The sequence below is a fragment of the Bactrocera tryoni genome, chromosome 2 (genome assembly GCF_016617805.1).
Source record: "Bactrocera tryoni isolate S06 chromosome 2, CSIRO_BtryS06_freeze2, whole genome shotgun sequence".
Taxonomy (NCBI): domain Eukaryota; kingdom Metazoa; phylum Arthropoda; class Insecta; order Diptera; family Tephritidae; genus Bactrocera; species Bactrocera tryoni.
In genome coordinates, this window is record NC_052500.1 from 19,968,133 (window position 1) to 19,986,123 (window position 17,991).

Genomic DNA, 17,991 nt, shown 5'->3' on the forward strand with positions numbered 1-17,991 from the left:
AAATATACATGTATATAAATACATACGTACGTGTATGACGAATATTTTTATGTTGCACCATCACCTTGTTCTTGTAGTTCATTCAGTTTTATTAAAAAAAAAAATATTTTTTCCATTTCGGCTCGCTGTTTTTTGACTGTCTAACTGCTCGCTGGTTGCGTCTTCGGCGTTGAACGCGTCGTTTCATTGCCTTTTTAATTTAGTTCGAAATGCCACATAGTTTTTGTATTTTTGCTTTTGTTGTACATTTCAAATTTCGGTAGTTCCTTTGTGTACTCGCAAACTCCGGCTTCCATGCGCTGCAGTCGTCATGCTCTCCATATTTCCACTTTAAAGCGCGTCATATGTTTGTTGTGCTGCTCGAATTCGTGTGTGTGTGTGTGTGTGTATGTTGTGCGTTTTTGACAGGTGGGACCTAAAAACCATTTTTTGCTTTACTTCATTCGTACCTTATGCCACATGCGCTTTGTATTTCATGCTTCAGTTTTTTTCCGTTCGCTGCATAAGCAAATACACTATTTTCATATGCACTTTCCTGTTCACGAAAAATATTTTTAGGAATAAAAAAAAAAAACAGATTTTTTCCGTATACGAATCACATTGCATTGCTTGACGGCAGTTGGTGCCTCGGCAAATTTGCTATGGATTTTTAACTAACCTTACCGGGAATGGTTGTTTGTTGTCGGCAAGCTGGCATCCTTGCTTCACAGGCTCCTTACACATACTCCATAAAGTGATCTTAGCTCCCCTATGGTACAGTACTGCCGCCACTTACTTTTTATATCGCCTCCAGATCGGGTCATTGCACTTTTCCCTTGAATTTTTATACCTACATTCCATTCCACTTCGGTTTAGTGCGCATACAAATGTAATTTCGAAATTTAAGCTATATTCGAGCACGCGCCAATGCCACATTATTAGCAAAGGGTTTCGTTATTGCTATGAGTACTCACTTTGAAAAGAATTTTCCAAGTATAGAGAGTATTTTATTTAGATCTATATGCAGCGCAACTAAATTCAGTACTTCTGCGCCATTGAGACAGTATTACAATTGTTCATCAACTTTAGATATTATAGGCTAGATATTGATTGCTTCGTTTTTGTGGACGCAACTCTATTCGGTAGATAGTTCGCTCATTGACAAAGAAATAAGTGATAGAACTTGAGTCCTGGTTTACATATTTTTTTAAATGGTTCCAACTTTCGTGGTAGAGAAGGTTACATGTCTTACTAAAAGCGAGTGCATGGCGCAGGGATACTTGACGCATCAGCGAAACTTTCAACATCTACACGGACGGATCAAAAAAAGCTGACGGAATGGGTGTTGGGTGCTATTGCTCTTCTAGATCTCCGCCATCCCTCAATCTGCCGGAATACCACCAGGGTAGGAAAGCTATGAATAACCATTTGAACGTCGATAACCAATCGACAATTAAAGCAATAATCTCAAATCACATTACGCCAGAGAATGTCCTTAAAAGCAGGAACGCAGTAGAGTTAGTGGCTTCCAGAAAGCGTCTGCATATGTATGGGTTGCGGGTAACGAAACGGCTGATGAGATTGCCAAAGGTGTCATCCGCATGACTGCCGAACCAGTACAGGAAAGCGATACACTGCCAAGCAACCCGTTGAAAGCGATACACAACTAAATTTCCAAAAGGGCTGACAAACGGATAAGGTTGAGATGGAATGCCTTAGAGGCATGCAGAATCGCCAAAATTATGTGCAAGGTAGCGGAATGAAAACACGCAAGCTTTCTACTCACACGGTCTCGATAAAACTGCAGTACAGTTGTTGGCCAAGTCACAGTTCACAACTTACTGGTACCACTTGCGAGTCGTAAGGGCATTACTAACGTGGTTACATGTAGAAAGTGCTGGAAAGTGGGCATGAGAAATATGCTGGAAGACCTCCATTTCTTATGACCGGCCTTGTCTAGAGCTTGTCTAAGATATCTGAGAGCTTCGTAGTTCAAGGCACTGGATAATTTATCAGAATTAGATAGCAAGTCTCTGTTAAACTTCACAAGAACTGTTGACGTCAAGCACGACTTAACCTCTGTATGTATTAATAATGAGCATACATCTGGCATTACAAAGCACCTGTAGGTCTCTGTATGGCGGTACGGCCAGTCAGTGTAATCTAGTCTAACCAAATCTAACTTTCGTGGCAATGCTCTTAGCTTCCTTTAAACATCTATTTTTCCTCATATTTGTATCTTTAACGACTATAGTCCAGGTACAGTAATAAATATATAATTATAAAATTAACATTTCTTACTAATTTTTGGTTAGAAATATATTGTATCCTCTGGTCTTTATCCGGAGTTTTGAAGATTGGATACTCTCTCATAAAATAAGTTTTTCTTAAAAAATGTACCTTATTTCTAAGCATAATTTGTATACATCGCTTTTCAAACTCCACTAACTTCTACTCTCATTATATTTCTTTACAGCTTGAAACATTTGTAAACCAAAAAACTAATGTGCAAAACAAAACAAAATGTGCTGCATAAGTCACTGTAAACGGAAAACATTACTACTCGTAAATTCAAGTGGCAAACTCTAATACCACCTGAAGAAAACCCAAATAAATATTGCTTTCAAAAATCTAACCTCTAAAACCAACCTACTAAAGCCTAAGAACTAAAAAGTGAGACGATGTCGACGAAATTCTCAGCGCATCCCGACTTGGCTATCGAGCAACTGCAACGAGCCGAGTTGACGGCGCGTCAAAATTCAAATAAATCGCACGCACATCATAGGCGGCATCACTCGGCGGGAGCGGGCACTACGAGTGGCTCCAACACACCCACTAAGTCAGCGAAAAATGCTGCGAAACAACTCAATTCCAACAGCGCCGCAGCTGAGCAGACCAACTTCAGTAGCACCGCACGAGCTGCTGAGCCCCATGAGGCGCATTTCAACGACGCCTTCCCTCGCCTAACGCCTGTGCGAACCTACAACACAACAACAAGCAGCCGCACACAACAACATGTGGATGCATTGGATAATAAATTCGCCTATAACACGGATGGTGTCGATGTAAATACGATGGTTTTGGCTTATATCGATGATATCGATCTCAATTGTGACGATGAAGAAGACGATGTTTACATAACGAATGCAAACAGTAGGTCGAGCAACACCAAAGACTGTGTAGACTGTACGCCGTCCACGACATTACGGTGGTCAGCGACCGCTGCAGCACAAGCAGCTACTGCACAAGAGCAAGCCGAGCATGCTAGGTCAGTGGATGAGCCGGATTACTTGCAGCATCGGTTCAGTCGAACGGCGGAGAACTGTAATAGCCGGCATCCACAGCTGCAACGCCACAGTGTTGATTACTATACCGCCGACCCGCGTGCCTCACCCATACACGCCATCAGCGATGGTTGTGCCAGTGGTGTAAGTAGTGCTTTAAGTTCACCATCAGCCAGCACAGTATCCTCGCCACTCTCAACGCCGACAAGACTTGCGCCACACTATCTACAACAAAACCAAAATCAACCAAATAGCAGTAATTGCTGTCAAAAATCGCTAGCCAGCGGTTGTTGTGGTGGCGGCAGCGGCGGCGTCGGCACAAATGACAGTGATAAAGCTTGCAATCATCAACATCACCATACACAGCATCTCCATCATCAGCATCACCAACACACAATGACATCATCTACATCGTTAAAGTCCACATCCAAGGCAGCGGCGGCGGCAGCGGCAGCAGCAGCAGCTGCGGCGGCATCGTCGTCGTCGTCAAGCGGATGTAAAAAGTCACAGAAATACGATCCCCGACTACTAGGCCCGTCACGATATCGTCAACTATTGCCAGTTGTGCTATGCATTCTGTCGTTCGCGATCGTTTTTAGCATATTAATTGTTTACATGGATACGACAGGTGAGTTCTATAGATTCTTAAACACATTTAACTATAAATTAAATATTTAAGTTGCCTTATTTTCTAATCATCTTTCTATATGTACTATAATCTATGTTTGTCTTAAGCGCCAGCAGCTTCTTTCCTTCGTCCACTGCCACTTATTTGCCTTTGCAGACATTTGGTTGTGGCGCCTTACTTGTTGTCACTTCCTGATGTTTTATTTGTCTTATAATTCGATATCTTGGCCATGTGTCTACTATTATTTCTTACCTGGATGCTGACGTATTTTATAATTGTGTAGTTCTACTTTTTATCACGGTTGCTTCGGTTTTTACTGTTTGAGTTTGCTTCATATTTTGTGTGTTTTGTACGCGCCGGAAGCAAACCCCGGCGCTTATTCGACGTCAAGCCTGAGGGCACACTTTTGCGGTCAAATAACAGCTTGTTGATAAAAAAAACAATAAGAATATACCAAGTACCTTGCAGTTAGTATGGAATTAGATCCGTATGAAGAACAACTGTCGTTGTTTATTCTTGTTAGAAAGAAAGAAATTCAAAATCTACTTACCCTTTATCATATTTCTAGCGAACGTCCACAAATTTTAAAGCTTCCTAGTTGAGTCTACCTTGCAATTTGCGCTAAGGACCATAAGTCTTCCGTAGAACGTTTCTTTCGAAATCTCGTAACGCCGACTTATCAGATGTTGTCACGGTCCATGCGATGAGTGACTTTTAGAATTTGGTCTATGTAGAGTTATTACGCGTTGGATTTCGAGGCTGAAAACGCGGGAGCCAAGTCGTGAATGCGACGTCTGTTTGTTTCATGACTCGAGATATTTCATCATCGTATCGTTGTCAACAGTTTTTGGTATTGCTCAACGTCAGTTTCCACAGCCGTATTAGTTTTGTTGGGATACCAGACATAGCGGCATAAAGGCAGCTCCTTTTCGTGCTGTCAAAAGCGACGAAAAGATAGTGTGTGTAAATCCTCTTCTCACGGGTATTTTCCAAGATGGTAAATATTTGGTTAGTTCTTGATTTTCCAGGTCTGAAACCAGACTGATAATGTCCAATCAGTTTGTTGATGGTGGGCTTTAATCCTTCACATAGTACGCTCGATAGAACCTTATATGCGATGATGAGGAGACTTATCCCACGCTAGTTGGCGCAGTTTTCGGGGTCTCCTTTTCCTCACTGAGTTATTTGAATAGCTTGGCCAGCAATCCATCGACCTCCGACGCTTTGTTGTTCTTCAGACGGCTAATTGCTATTGGAACTTCTTCATGGTCGGGCAATGGAACGTCCGCTCTATCGTCATTCATTGGGAAATCGGGTTTACCATCGCCTGGCGTTATGCTTTCACTGCCATTCAGCAGGCTGAAGTAGTGTTCCCTCCATAATTTCAGGTTGCACTGGGCATCAGTCACTAGATTACCGCTGGGGATTCTATAAAAAACCTCTGGTACGCAAATATTTAATTAATGGCGGGGTTTTGATTTCTATAATTACCGATTGTGTTAGAAGCGGATTTGCCTCGACCTTTTTCTCTCATTAGTGTTAGTTACGCTAATTCATCTATAGAACTCATTGGTTTCAATCCTTAAAAAGTGGACGCTCCTCGGCTAAAAAAATTACTCTATAGTGAGTTTTAGCCTACAAAAAGCTTCACATGAAACCGATTAGCACTTCGGAATGGATTTTTTGGATATAGGAAGAGCGAGCAAATGAAGTATACCAAGTTTTCTTGAGATGAATATGTTGAGAGTTCTGCCGTCCTTACACTAAGTTAATTCCGGTAACATATTATAAATTTTCGTGTGAATTGGCTTAAGATCCTTACTGAGTTAAATCGGGTCAATTTCGCTATAGTTATAACCCGCGTTGATTCCGGTTTTGTGCAACCAGCTGTCAAGGTACTTGTTTTCAGACCAACTCCAAATAGAGTTAGATCGTCAAAAAACCGATTTCCGGAAAAAATCTTGCAAAATATTTGTTGTTGTTGTAGTAGCGGCAAATTGTGCCGATTTGAAAATCCTTGGCCGGATAAAAATCTGGTTCCTTTCCGGCTACGTAGACCCGACTGTCGGGGAGTTACTCAAATTTTGGTCTTTGATATAAATTTTTTATATCTTTTGTGAACTATTCTATTTTTATATATTAGTCTCAACTCTGAAACATTGCGACTTCCTTTGCGATAATTCTTGTTCATTTATCTTGATATCAACTAGACACTCGACTACTCAGAAAAATCTTCAGTGATAATTGTTTTCATTTTACATAAATGCCACGCAAACGACTCCGGTCCTTGGTGAAACTCGCTACTCCCACCTGACAGGAAAACACCAGCGTTAATAGCCTTCCTAACTAAGTAATTATGTGAATGGAAAAAGAAGCAGCAACAAAACAGCGAAATAATGACATTACAAGCAAATTAGAAACAAACCAACCGAAAAAAAAAATGCAAACTTCAAGAGAAATCCAAAGAAGCAAAGTAAGCTATGGCAGTAAGTAAATATTGACACTCGCCAAGCGCTGAGTAGACATTTGCATTTACCTTGCCTTGCCTCAACTACGTTGCCACCCACCACCATTCAGCGCCGTGTAATGAGCAATTATGTGCATTATTACTTCGTTAACTGAAAAAAAAAAAGAAAAATATTCGTAAGCAAACATAAAAAACGCGAACTCTCAAACAAATTTGCATTGCTTTGCCACAATTGAGAATTCTACAAGCAGCCGACGACGCCGTCGAATTGCACCGCGGCCCTGCGAAAAAGTGCTTTGGTCGTCTCGGTGCACCGCTGCCGTGTGCTGTGGTTAGTGCCACTGCCGGTTGGCAACAAAGCGCCGATGAATGAATTGGACGAGTGAACGACGGACGGATGGACGGACTGAGGCGCAGGCCGCGGTGTCAATCCGGCAACAGCTGGATGATCGCCGGTCGCTCTGCCGGCGCATACACAATGTCTGTCTATGAAGCATATGCTTGGTTGCAGAGGCGCATGTGCTTTTGTTGCTGTTGTTTGTATTGATTGCCTTGTTGCAGTTGGTTGGCTCTCGCCGAGGTTTCCAGTTGCCTCGCTGACTGACTATCTGAATGCCTGGCTGACTGCCTGTTTGTACGTGGGATTTTTTTTCTAAATCTTTTACTTCTTACTACTGGCTGCCCTCTGCAAAATGCTTTACACGCGCCAGCCAGCGACCTCAGCCAGACAATGAAATGCGCCACCGCTAACCATCCGCTGTCGCTATAACAATTTCGCGCACTCATCGGTCGCTCATACCTCAGCTGTGACTCATCTTTGGCGTCGGATGTAATTACAAACACACTCCTTAGATATATGTGTATGTATGTATATTTATATATTCCTACCTTTTGCTGTTGCAGGCGTTATGCCGCAATGTTACTGCAGTTATTTTCATTTATTGTTGCTGTTGTTGTTGAGTTGTGGTATACGTGGATTTGGTTGGAGGCAATTTCATTTATTTAATTCGCTAATCGTCTCTGATTGCCTGATTGCAGTGTGTCGTTGTCTGTTCAACTTGTTGTAGTTGTTGTATTTCTCAACAATTAGTTGTTGCCTGCTTTTTTTTTGCAACTTTTTGCGTGAAATGGTGCAATATCCTGTCTTAGCTTCTGCACTATTATTTCAATTAAAGGCAAAGAGTGTAAACTTTCAACGAAATCACAACAAAAATGAACTTGGAATGAGTGATGTTGACTGACTGGTTTTGTTATTCAGACTCTGTAAAGTATTATCAGACTATCTATGTTATATAAATCCTATAATTTTAACCTTTGTGAGATATTTGAGCGAGGTTGTTTTTTTATATTTGAAAAATTATGCGCTTTTACTTCCTGTCATCAGGTGATGAATTTGAAATATGAGAATATCGAAAAAAGGTTTTATATAGCTTTCCGGGACTGGCCTAGTTCTAAATAATGAGCGAATTTTTTCGATGTAGATGTTATATTTATAGCCTGAACAGGGTATATAAAGTTTGCTATGAAGTTTATAGCGCCCTGAAGGAAATATCCGATTCCCAATACATACATATATAAATGATCTGGGTGAGGAGCTAAGTCGATTTAGCTATGTCCGTCCATTTGTATGTAAACTAGTACCTCAGTTTTTGAGTTATCTGAAATTTTGCAAACGTTTTTTCCAAATAAGTTGCTCCTTTGTCGGAACTAAACGATATAGCTGCCACTGAGCGATCAAAGTAATGTCTATCCCCACGAAATTTAACAAGGATTGTGATATAAAACAGGGCTATAATCGCCGAAAACACCGAGTGTTACGACCGTTCTTACTTACTTCCGTTCCCACGACAGTCGTGTGTACATAACCAGAACGGACCCGGATTTTTTATCCGGTCAAGGACTGTCAACTCGGCAGAATTCTGCCGCTACAATAGCAACAACCACTCTTACTTCGCTAAAGTGGCTCCCTTTACCTTCTAAAGAAAATCGGCCAGTCCAAGTTGCTGCGAACGGCGCCGAATCGACTCTCCACGGTCCTCGTGTACACTCTCAGCTACGGCTGCAATATTTTCTTTACTGCGTGCTGGACGTGGTCTATTCGGTCGAATATTATCCAATAATGAATGCTGGGTCTCAAGATGGGTGATGGTGTTGCGAGTATTAGACCATAAGTTGGGCAAAGCGCATACAACGAGAACCCCTAAATGGTTGCTAATCTGGGTTATGCTGTTGCTGTTTTAGCGGGAGAAAATGTTCCCGAAAAAATTTGTAGGAATGTAGCAGAATTGATTGAACCCGGCTCCTTCCGTTTACATGATCCCGAAAGTTTTTTTTTTCATTTGGCCAACCTTTTACATTTTTATTTCTTATCCCAGTAATTCCACTCTAAAAGTGGTGTGAGTCAACAGTATTATAAATTCTTTGGTTTGCAATTTCTTAATAAGTTTAAAACTGTCAGAAAATGTAGTCAGACTGGAGGTATCTTCGCACTCAGGCCGGCAAAGCGTATTTGCGATCGATATGTGAGGGCTTTAACTTAATATTTTGCGCCTAAGAATAATATTAAATCTATAGTTTCATTACGGATATTTTTGGTCTAACTAAAACTTCCTCCCTAACCTCACTAATGTAACCTAACCCAACTTTAATGTTGTAATTATGCCATTAAAAGAAGTTAGACCGCAACAATACATTAATAAGAGCGACTTTTGTCTTAATTACATAATGACACACCCTTTACTCGCAAACTTTCATTGAGTAGTGTCGTTAGTCGTGCATTTTACAGCAAAACTTTTTCCATTGACTTTGCGCCATTCATTATCAACGCATTAAAAGCAATTTCAAAACTCATACTCTCGGAGAGGCGTGTGGAAAGAGAAGGCGTGAAACGTTATAGACGCACTCTAGGTTACATTAAAAACAACAAAAATAACATAGTTGTAGTTGTATTTGGAAGTGACAACATTCTTGTGTCGCTTTTGTCTAGTCACCATGGCGTCCACTTAATTGCAACGTCCGCTAAGACTTGCAAAACTCTCGCTTCCGACTGCTGCGTGGTGGTAGGCGGCAGTAGTAAGTGGCAACTCCGCGCACAGAACTTGGCCAACTCAAAACAAAGATTGACGGAGGGTGGGGTAGTAGTGTTGTAAGAGCAGCCGTTGATATTTGCAAATTAGTGTGCATACGAGTAATTTGCATGTCGTCGCGCTGGACGCGCTGTTGTTGCCGCCGTCATTGCTGGGAGCGGTGCGCAAAAGCCGCACAGAGAATACAACACAGTTGATGTGAAGAAGACACAATTCACACTCGACGTGATAAATGCGCGATAAAACAATGATGTTGACAAAATAAAAATAGTAAAATAAAAGATTCTTAGCCGTTCAAAGGAAGCGGTCGTGCTTTACCGCCGAAGCTTGTCATGAGTATTTAAATTGTTGTTGTTTGTACAGACATATACAGGCATATAGCACACTCGACGGACGTGAACCTGGACAATTTTCGCTTTGTTTCGCATAAAAGTTGTTGTTGTTTTGGTTGGAAGCCTCCGCGCTATTATTAAGTATCCATCAGAAAACGATTTGCGATGTAATTTGCTGATAAGACATGAAATATTAAAATTATTATTTTGTTGTGAATATTTCTCTGCTCCTTTATTGTTATTTTAGTCCAATCGATATTCTTTTATTGCTTTGCCTTTGTGATTGGTGCCATGAATAGCTGATGGAATTCATAAATTCAGCTTATGAATTTTAATTTCAATTTTTATATGAGAAAATGGTTAATAGTTTTATTGACTGTTTTCAGTTATTATTTTAATATTAAGTGGCTTTTGCTTGTAGGTCTGTAATTTTTAATGAAGACAAAGCTTTAGTGATAAGTGCTTACACAGACGCTCGAAGAAGTTTCGCTGACTCCAGTAAGTGAAGACATAATTTTTTAAATCACATCTACTTCGAGTGTTTGATTCTGAGCAATTTTTGGTCGTCAGTCAATTTGTGCGGAACAAATGTTCGGTAAAAATGCGATAAATCGATGTTTTGGAGATGTTCAATTCCATTTCCATGAATTTCAATGATGATTTCGGCTAATTCTTGATGAATTCACGCACAGTTTCGATGGAATTTCCGGTGATCAAGGATTTTGATTGGCCCACATGTTGATCGTCATTTAGTATGTTCTCACGACCACTTTGAAAACGTTGAAACCACTCTTCCACTCTGCTATGGAATAGGCAATCATCGCCATAAACTTGTTTCATCAATTGAAACGTTTCGGTAAAAGTTTTACCAATTTTAAAACAAAATACCGATAACACAAACATACTGACACTTAAAACGCAATAACTTCACTTCCAATGGATGAAATGTCATGAAATTCTCACTGGACAATCGATATAGATAGCAGATTCTAACGACAGACGACATATAGATGGTGCCACCAGGAGGCGCTAGATTCAAAAAGCATACTTTGGAACGCTCCTTGTATAAGAGGAAAGTATTAGTATGGGACCAAATCAGGAGAATATGTTGAAGGAGATATCACTTCGTAGCCTAGTTAGACCAAATTGAAAACTTCTGACTTATTTGAAATTTACTCTTTTGACTTGAATTTTTTTTACAATTTTGTCTAGAATTACTTCTCGTAGAATTAGTTCTCGCAGCTGTTGTTTTATTTCAGGGATATAGGTAAGGTTAGGTTAGATGGTTGATTTGGAGAGATCGGACGTGGACTTCTATATGTAGTCCTTTATGAAGTCGTAGGAGAAGAACTCCTGAGATGGTGAAATGTCCGAAGGTATTCGGTCCCAAGTGTTTTAAGTCTGGACCTCCCAAACAGGGACAGTCAAGAAGGACGTGTTTTGTTGTTTCCACCTCATCTTCTTCCATACAGCTTCTGCAAATGACGTCTGGTAAAATTCCCAGCCTTACAGCATGGACGCCAATAGAGCAAGGGCTAGTTAAAGCCCCACAACTAGAGAGAGGCTAGCCTTACTGAGGGCAAAAAGATTACTAGATCTCTTGCGGTCGATCTTGGGCCAAAAAGTTTCTGCGACAGCGCGTATACGATGGTGACACATCGCTGGCCAGACTGGAGTGTAGTAGAACACAAGAGGATACGAGTGCGCCGAACCGCTCCCATTCTGTCTATAGCGGTTCTAGCGTGCCTTTCCTTGCTAGCTCATCAGCTTTACAATTTTCTGCGATGCCGCTGTGACCTGGCACGCATACAAGTCTTATCTCAAAGACACTCGTTGCTTTTGATAGCGAGGTTAGGCACTGCTTGACCAACCCTGAACGCACTATTAATGAGTTCAAGGCCAGTTCAGGGATATAAGAATATGAAAATATTAGAGATAGTAGTATTCTTCAAAACTGACAGACATAAACAGCTGCTGTAAACACACAGGTTGACAGATCGCTCTAATTTTGGCATCATAATTAACGACAGTTGTTCCAAACGGTACTTTCTTGACAGGGTGTATACTTTATAGACTATCTTTAGCATATTGTAACAGAGGAAGAAAACATTAAAATGACCTTTCTGTATATGTAAATAGGAATATGAAACACCCTGCACTCTCATGTAGCTACTAAAGTGACGTCAGAAAACGAGTCTATTGAATTCAGAAAATAGTGTCACATACATAGATACAACAAGTTTTTCCAGCAACAGTTACCCTTAGCTGCAATTAACTTGTATTTCGGTCAAAAATTCGACCTATAACCGGAAATATTTTTATTCTCTGCCTACATATGTAAATTAATATCAATTAATATCATATTTTTAAGAAAATCATTATTCAGTCTACTATGAGGGACTTTCAGTCGATCCCATAATCCTTAAAAATTTTATAACGAACATTAAATATATAGAATATAAATATAATATAGAATACTATATATGCACATTTTTATATATGTACTTCGTCGCCTCTTGCCTTAAACACCTCGCTATATAAGCGCCTTTCATTTCCGATTATTTATAGAATCAATTAATTAAGTGACACTTAAAAGCCAAAAAGAAAATTCGAAATTAAGCGCCAGCAAACTTTTTATTTCGAATTCTTCAAAGTGTGCTGAATCGTAAAATTTTAATACATTTAACTTATTTTTTTAATATCTTACCCCAATTAATCCCTTTCACATAAACAGCCAATGGCTGCCTGCACATGTATGTATGTCTACATAACGTCTCGCTGTCATACATATAACCACTTAAATAATTTCCCATTTTCCATTTTCCATTCTTAATTTATCTGCTGCCATTAATTTATCTTTATTTTAAATCATCTTATCAAAGTGACCGCCAACCATGCTTACAGCAGCTTATTATTCGCCGCTCACTTGGCTGACGGCCCCGCCTCTTGCGCGCTCACACCTTGCCGTTCATAAATTAAATCCGGCTAAAAATATCAACATTAAAATTCATGTTCGTCTGTATATCTGTGTATCTCAGGTTGGTTTGTCTCTGGCTGCCATATGTACATCGATCCATCGAATGCATTGCATTTATAGACGAGACGAGACACACACAAACCAAGAAGCATCGCCAACCACATAGATGGGTCTAGGTCTGTGGAAAGCGTTTTAAAAGCCGCGCCAGACAAATTGATCGCATCCAGACGACAGACGAACGGCCATTGATTTTTTATTTGTTGAAAAAATTTTCACGAAAAAAATATATTCGAATTAAATGCTTTGCTTTTTTTTCTTTTCTCAATTTCTCAGAATTCTTGTGTACATAGGTAATATCGCTCACTTGCTCGCACAATGTTGCTGCTGTTGTTGCCATCGCATGTTGCTGTCACTATGTCAACTTAGCTTATTAATGAAACCTATGGAGTGGTTAATTAAGTAGGGACGCCACTGTTTTCGGTTGTGCTTAAGGCAGGAATGAAGAGAATAATATTTTTTTTGTTATATTTTGGAAATTTTTTTGTTAAATTTCGAAAAAAGAGAACTGGAATTATTAACTTTGATGGGTTGATTTCAAGGCTGCATTGTTAGTTCTAAGTTTTGGTGTCTCTTGTAGCAGGAAATTATAAATTTCTGGGTAAAAAAATTCTATTGATTTTCGGTGCTGAACTCGTGAGTTCCCTCTCCGATCACCGATCTTCATTTTAATAAAATTGAGTGTCCAAAAAAACACTATTAAATAGACATTTCACATTATTTGGAAATTTTCTAAAAGCGTTTTCTCGATATCTCGAAAAAAGTTGGCATTGTAAAATATTTGGAATATGAAATTAATATATTTAGTAAAAACTTTTCGAAAACTGATCTTCTTATCAGAACCACATAAGAATAGCAGTTTTCGATTTTGTAGAATCGAATGCTTTTTTAATGACCAAACGGCATTCAAGTTATTTTTCTCTCTATCCAAACAAATCCGGTACTTATTGTTTGTAGCTTTATTTTCAGTTCGATATCAGCCATTCTGCATAATATCGGTATATTCTGTCCGAAGTTAACCCTTACGTGTTCAGAGTCATTAAGTTCTCATAATAGTCACCCTCGCCTATTACTAATTGTTATCAAGTATCAAGAATCACTGCAACACCACCTTATAGAGAGATCTTAGCCATCAACCAGACCAGCTCCGGAGCGACTGCGGGATCCTTCTCGTCCAGGGTAGAATAACGGAACTATTCGATCTCAGTAAATTTCATCTTAATTAATATCTTATCTGGCAGAAATCTTTAAAGGCTCTTCTGGCCTAGTGTAGAATAACTGAAATGTCGCTGCGTAGGAGTTCTTATTGGTTATTGTTTAATAGGCGTCCATGCGATAGGGCAAATATATTATCGGTCAGAAATCGTCAAAGGAATCACTCGTTTCTCCATTATCCGGCCTTCGCAAGACTGAGGTTGAAACATCTCGACAGTTAGACTTTCGGCGAACCAGGCTCAAAGGACTTTATCGAAATATGAGCGTCCTTATAACCATTATTAAGGAGTTTTAGCTATCACAACGGACCGGTTTTCTAGGCTGTCCAGCGACCGAAACTGATATTAGCCTCAAACCGCTTAAAGAATTATGACGGTCTTTATGACCAAAATAAAGGAGTTTTAGGTATCTCGGCGGACGGAACGGTGTTCTAGGCTGCCCAAGGAAGATCTCTGGCGATTGTAACAAAATCAGTTTGTTAACCTAACTTAACGTAAAGAGAGAAAAAGAGAGAGTGGAAGTGTTTCAATTCAACTTTCTGATTCCTCTAGTGTAAGGGGTATATGCTATGCACATATATATTTACGTATTCTAATTGGAGAAGTATAATTTTTCTCTATTTTAACCGCGTCTTTCGTGCTCCTGTTGCTCTGTGCCGCCTGCTTACTTTTTCATACGTTCATTCTCAGGGCCAGTTGTAGCGGCGCGGCTTAATGAAATGATAAATTCTTTAACTAATTTGTCGTGTCTAAGAAATAAGTATTGACATACATGCATACTTACACACATCTGCATATCACGTACTAAAGGCTGGCGTATATGAGGTCTCACATGCACGTAGCACATTCATTAGAATTAGTTCCCATAAAATTTGTCTGCAGCTTCAGATGTCTGCTCACTTTTCATCTTTTTGTCAGCTTTTTATTTGTGGGTTGTTTTGGTGTTGTTGTGCACTACACACTTTGCTGGTCTATGCTTATCAAATACACGCATATGTGTCCATATGTAAATACGCTTGTCGTCTAGGCGGTGGCGGCCTAAGTGTGACTTTTCGAGCACACCGTATTTGTCGTCCGCCATTCATGATTCATCAAATTAAGTTCTTGTCTTGTTTTTTTTCTTGGTCAAATGCTTTTCTTTCACGCCCTAAACAGCTAAGAAAGTTTTTTGTGGGGTTTGTTGTTGTTTTTTTTATATTTTTTGTTGTTTTTGTAATTTTTTTCAGGCGTTTGTTGTTATTCCTGTTTTTGTAATTTTAGTTGTTGGTGTTGTTGTTGATTTATTTGTTGTTGCTTCTATTTTATTTTTTTGTTGTTTTTGTAATTTTCTGTTGTTTTTGTAATTTTTCAGCTGTTGTTCTTGTTGGTTTTGTATTTTCAGTTGTTATTATTGTTGTTTTATTTGTTATTGTTGTTGTTGTTGTTTTTGTTTTATTTCTTGTTGTTGTTTTTGGTTACTTTGCTTTGGGTGTGAATTTGTCCGAAAATATTTTGAATAAGTTCTTTTCACTTGTAGATCATCATGATTCTATACGCTATTACTCTTGTTGTTGTTGTAGTATAATATTTGTTCTCTTTGATGATGTGGCATTTGTTATTGTTTTATGCGTGTGAGCGCTTGCTATTTGACAATATTTATGCAATCCAACGGTAGGTGGTTGCAGTCACGTTCCAAATAATATTCACCGCAACACATGTAGTCTCCATCCACAAGCAATTTATATGTATGTATATATTTCGGTTGTTTGTATGGATGTATGTGTGTCGTCATTTGAAAGCATGTAGAAGTTGCGTTGATTTTCATTTGGCCAAGTGTGCGTGAGAAAATCGCGCAGAGGGTTGAGCGCCTCAATTATAAGGGCCATGATTTGGTAGAATTTCCTCCAATGCACAAACACACACACCCGCATTTATGCATACTCGTATAGAAAATGCAAATCATTCGATTGCGCGCATATTTGCATTACAAGCGAGTATTAGTAATGGATCAAACGACGGCGTAAGGGTCTCTAAGTACATGACTCAGGTCGCATAATCGCGTCAAGAATGCCTTTCTTAACATACACACATTTCTTTGCTTTCTTCCGCCAGTTTACTACCTGTTTTTCCCCCACATACTCCACTTTAAGTATTGTTTGTTCTCTTTAATTCAAATAATTCGTTCCATTTTCACGCCATTCCCCGCCACTTTTATTACAGACTTTATAAATCTAAAAAAGTTTGTTTGTTTCTATGCATTTGTGTTTGTATGTGTGTCTAACGCTTTGTTGTGGCACCACTTTTCTTCCTCTTGCAGTTAACCGTTAACTTGCCGGTTTCTGGTGTACCCAATTTCGACGTTATCTGCTTGTCAATCTATCTATCAACTCGAATCATTGTGCGCATTTCAGTGCTTTTCTACACACATACATGCACACGCACACTTGCACTGTTGTTTTTTTTATGCCGTCACTCACACACACGCGTAGTTGCATACTTTTTGCCGCTGTAAGTCGCATATATTTCTTGAGTGTCGCGCACTTGAGCAATAACTGCAACATAAAATAACAAAATTGTTGTAACAACTCAAAGACAATGACAATTTAGCGTGTACCGTTTGTACCTGCACTAAATTACATACACACACGTACATGTATACAAAGTGTGTGCAGAGCACATTCATTAAACCACTTTTAGTGCCTTCACCCATTTGTCACGCGGCCAAAAGGCACAGTGTGCCGAAAAATTGCTACAAGTTGCCGGATTTTCAAAATTTTCGATTTTGGTAACAAAACGAAGTCGCGCAGGACCAAATCAGCAGCATATCAGCAATGGATGGGGAGGCAGTTCGCCTGCTGGTGGACGTGTGAGTCGAATACGGCATGGAATCGGGCCAATAATTCGGTCGATTCCACTGCTTTAAGTGCTTGATGTAGATCACATCTTGTGAACCTCATAAAACGATAACCATCACCTTTCCGGCCAAAACATAGTCCTTGCCTTCTTTGGGGCAGAGTCGCCAGAGTAAGTCCACTGTTCCACCTGTTACTTGGTCTCAGGTGTGTAGCAAAGGATTCATATTTCGTCGACGTTCACAAAGCGAAACTGAAACTCCTTCGGATTTCGCTTGAATAGCGTAAAACTCTCTTGTGAAGCAGTCTCACGATTGCTTTTTGACTGAAGTGAACAAACGCCGAAGCCATCGTGCAAAGCTTTCTTCTGCAGGATATGACTCAAGTGAACCTTTTTGAAATGGGGGACTTTTGTCAGGTTATCTCTCTGGAAGAATTCCGACCTACTTCCTTGCATGTTGAAACTCGTAAAACCAACTTTTGTCGGTAGTTGAAAGCCGCTGAAGACAACCACAGTTTCTCGAAAGCAGAAGATGCTTTTTTCTATCTTCTTAAGCTACATTACGATAGTTAAAAGGGATGATTCCAACAAATGTAATCTCAAATATCCCTCATTTGTTTTTCGTCGAAAAATATTTTTGTTCAATAAAATACAATTCTTTAGTGCGGACCACTTTGTCTATTGTGTTTAACATCATTTATGGCGGGAATCTTTGTTTTATTCTGGTTCTGTTCTTTGACCTCAGCTGCGGTTTAAGTATAAATAACGAGTTTGTTGTCGCATCATGAATCATGGAAAGTACGGCGGATCTTTATTTCTTTGACTCTGGTATTTGTTGTGGTTCTAGCAGTAGGAAATCGTTCTAGAAGTAATTTTGAAGATTTTGGCGCGTTGAAAGTTCTGGGTTATGTAGACTCGACTATCTTGGGAACGGAGGACTTTTTTCGAAATATTGACACTTCTGGATCTAGATATCTTTGTATACATACAGATTTTGTCCAGAAAGTAATAGGACTGAGTCGATATCTGGGCTGTAGGGCAAAAAAGACAATGAGCGTCGTTTTTACTTGGGAATTGCTCATTCATCAGCGACATCTTCCCAACCCTCCAAAAAGGTCTGGTGCCACCGAAACAC

At 39.6% G+C, this 17,991-nt stretch overlaps 1 protein-coding gene across 1 annotated transcript in view; it reads left to right on the plus strand.

Moving 5' to 3' along the window:
* LOC120767961 (protein Star) overlaps positions 1-17,991 on the plus strand; it is a 91,703-nt gene that overhangs the window by 55,187 nt on the left and 18,525 nt on the right. The window contains exon 2 of the mRNA XM_040094352.1: positions 2,456-3,891. Within this exon, the coding sequence (XP_039950286.1) occupies positions 2,661-3,891 (1,231 nt within the window). The 5' untranslated portion in view covers positions 2,456-2,660. The remainder of the gene's footprint in view (positions 1-2,455; positions 3,892-17,991) is intronic.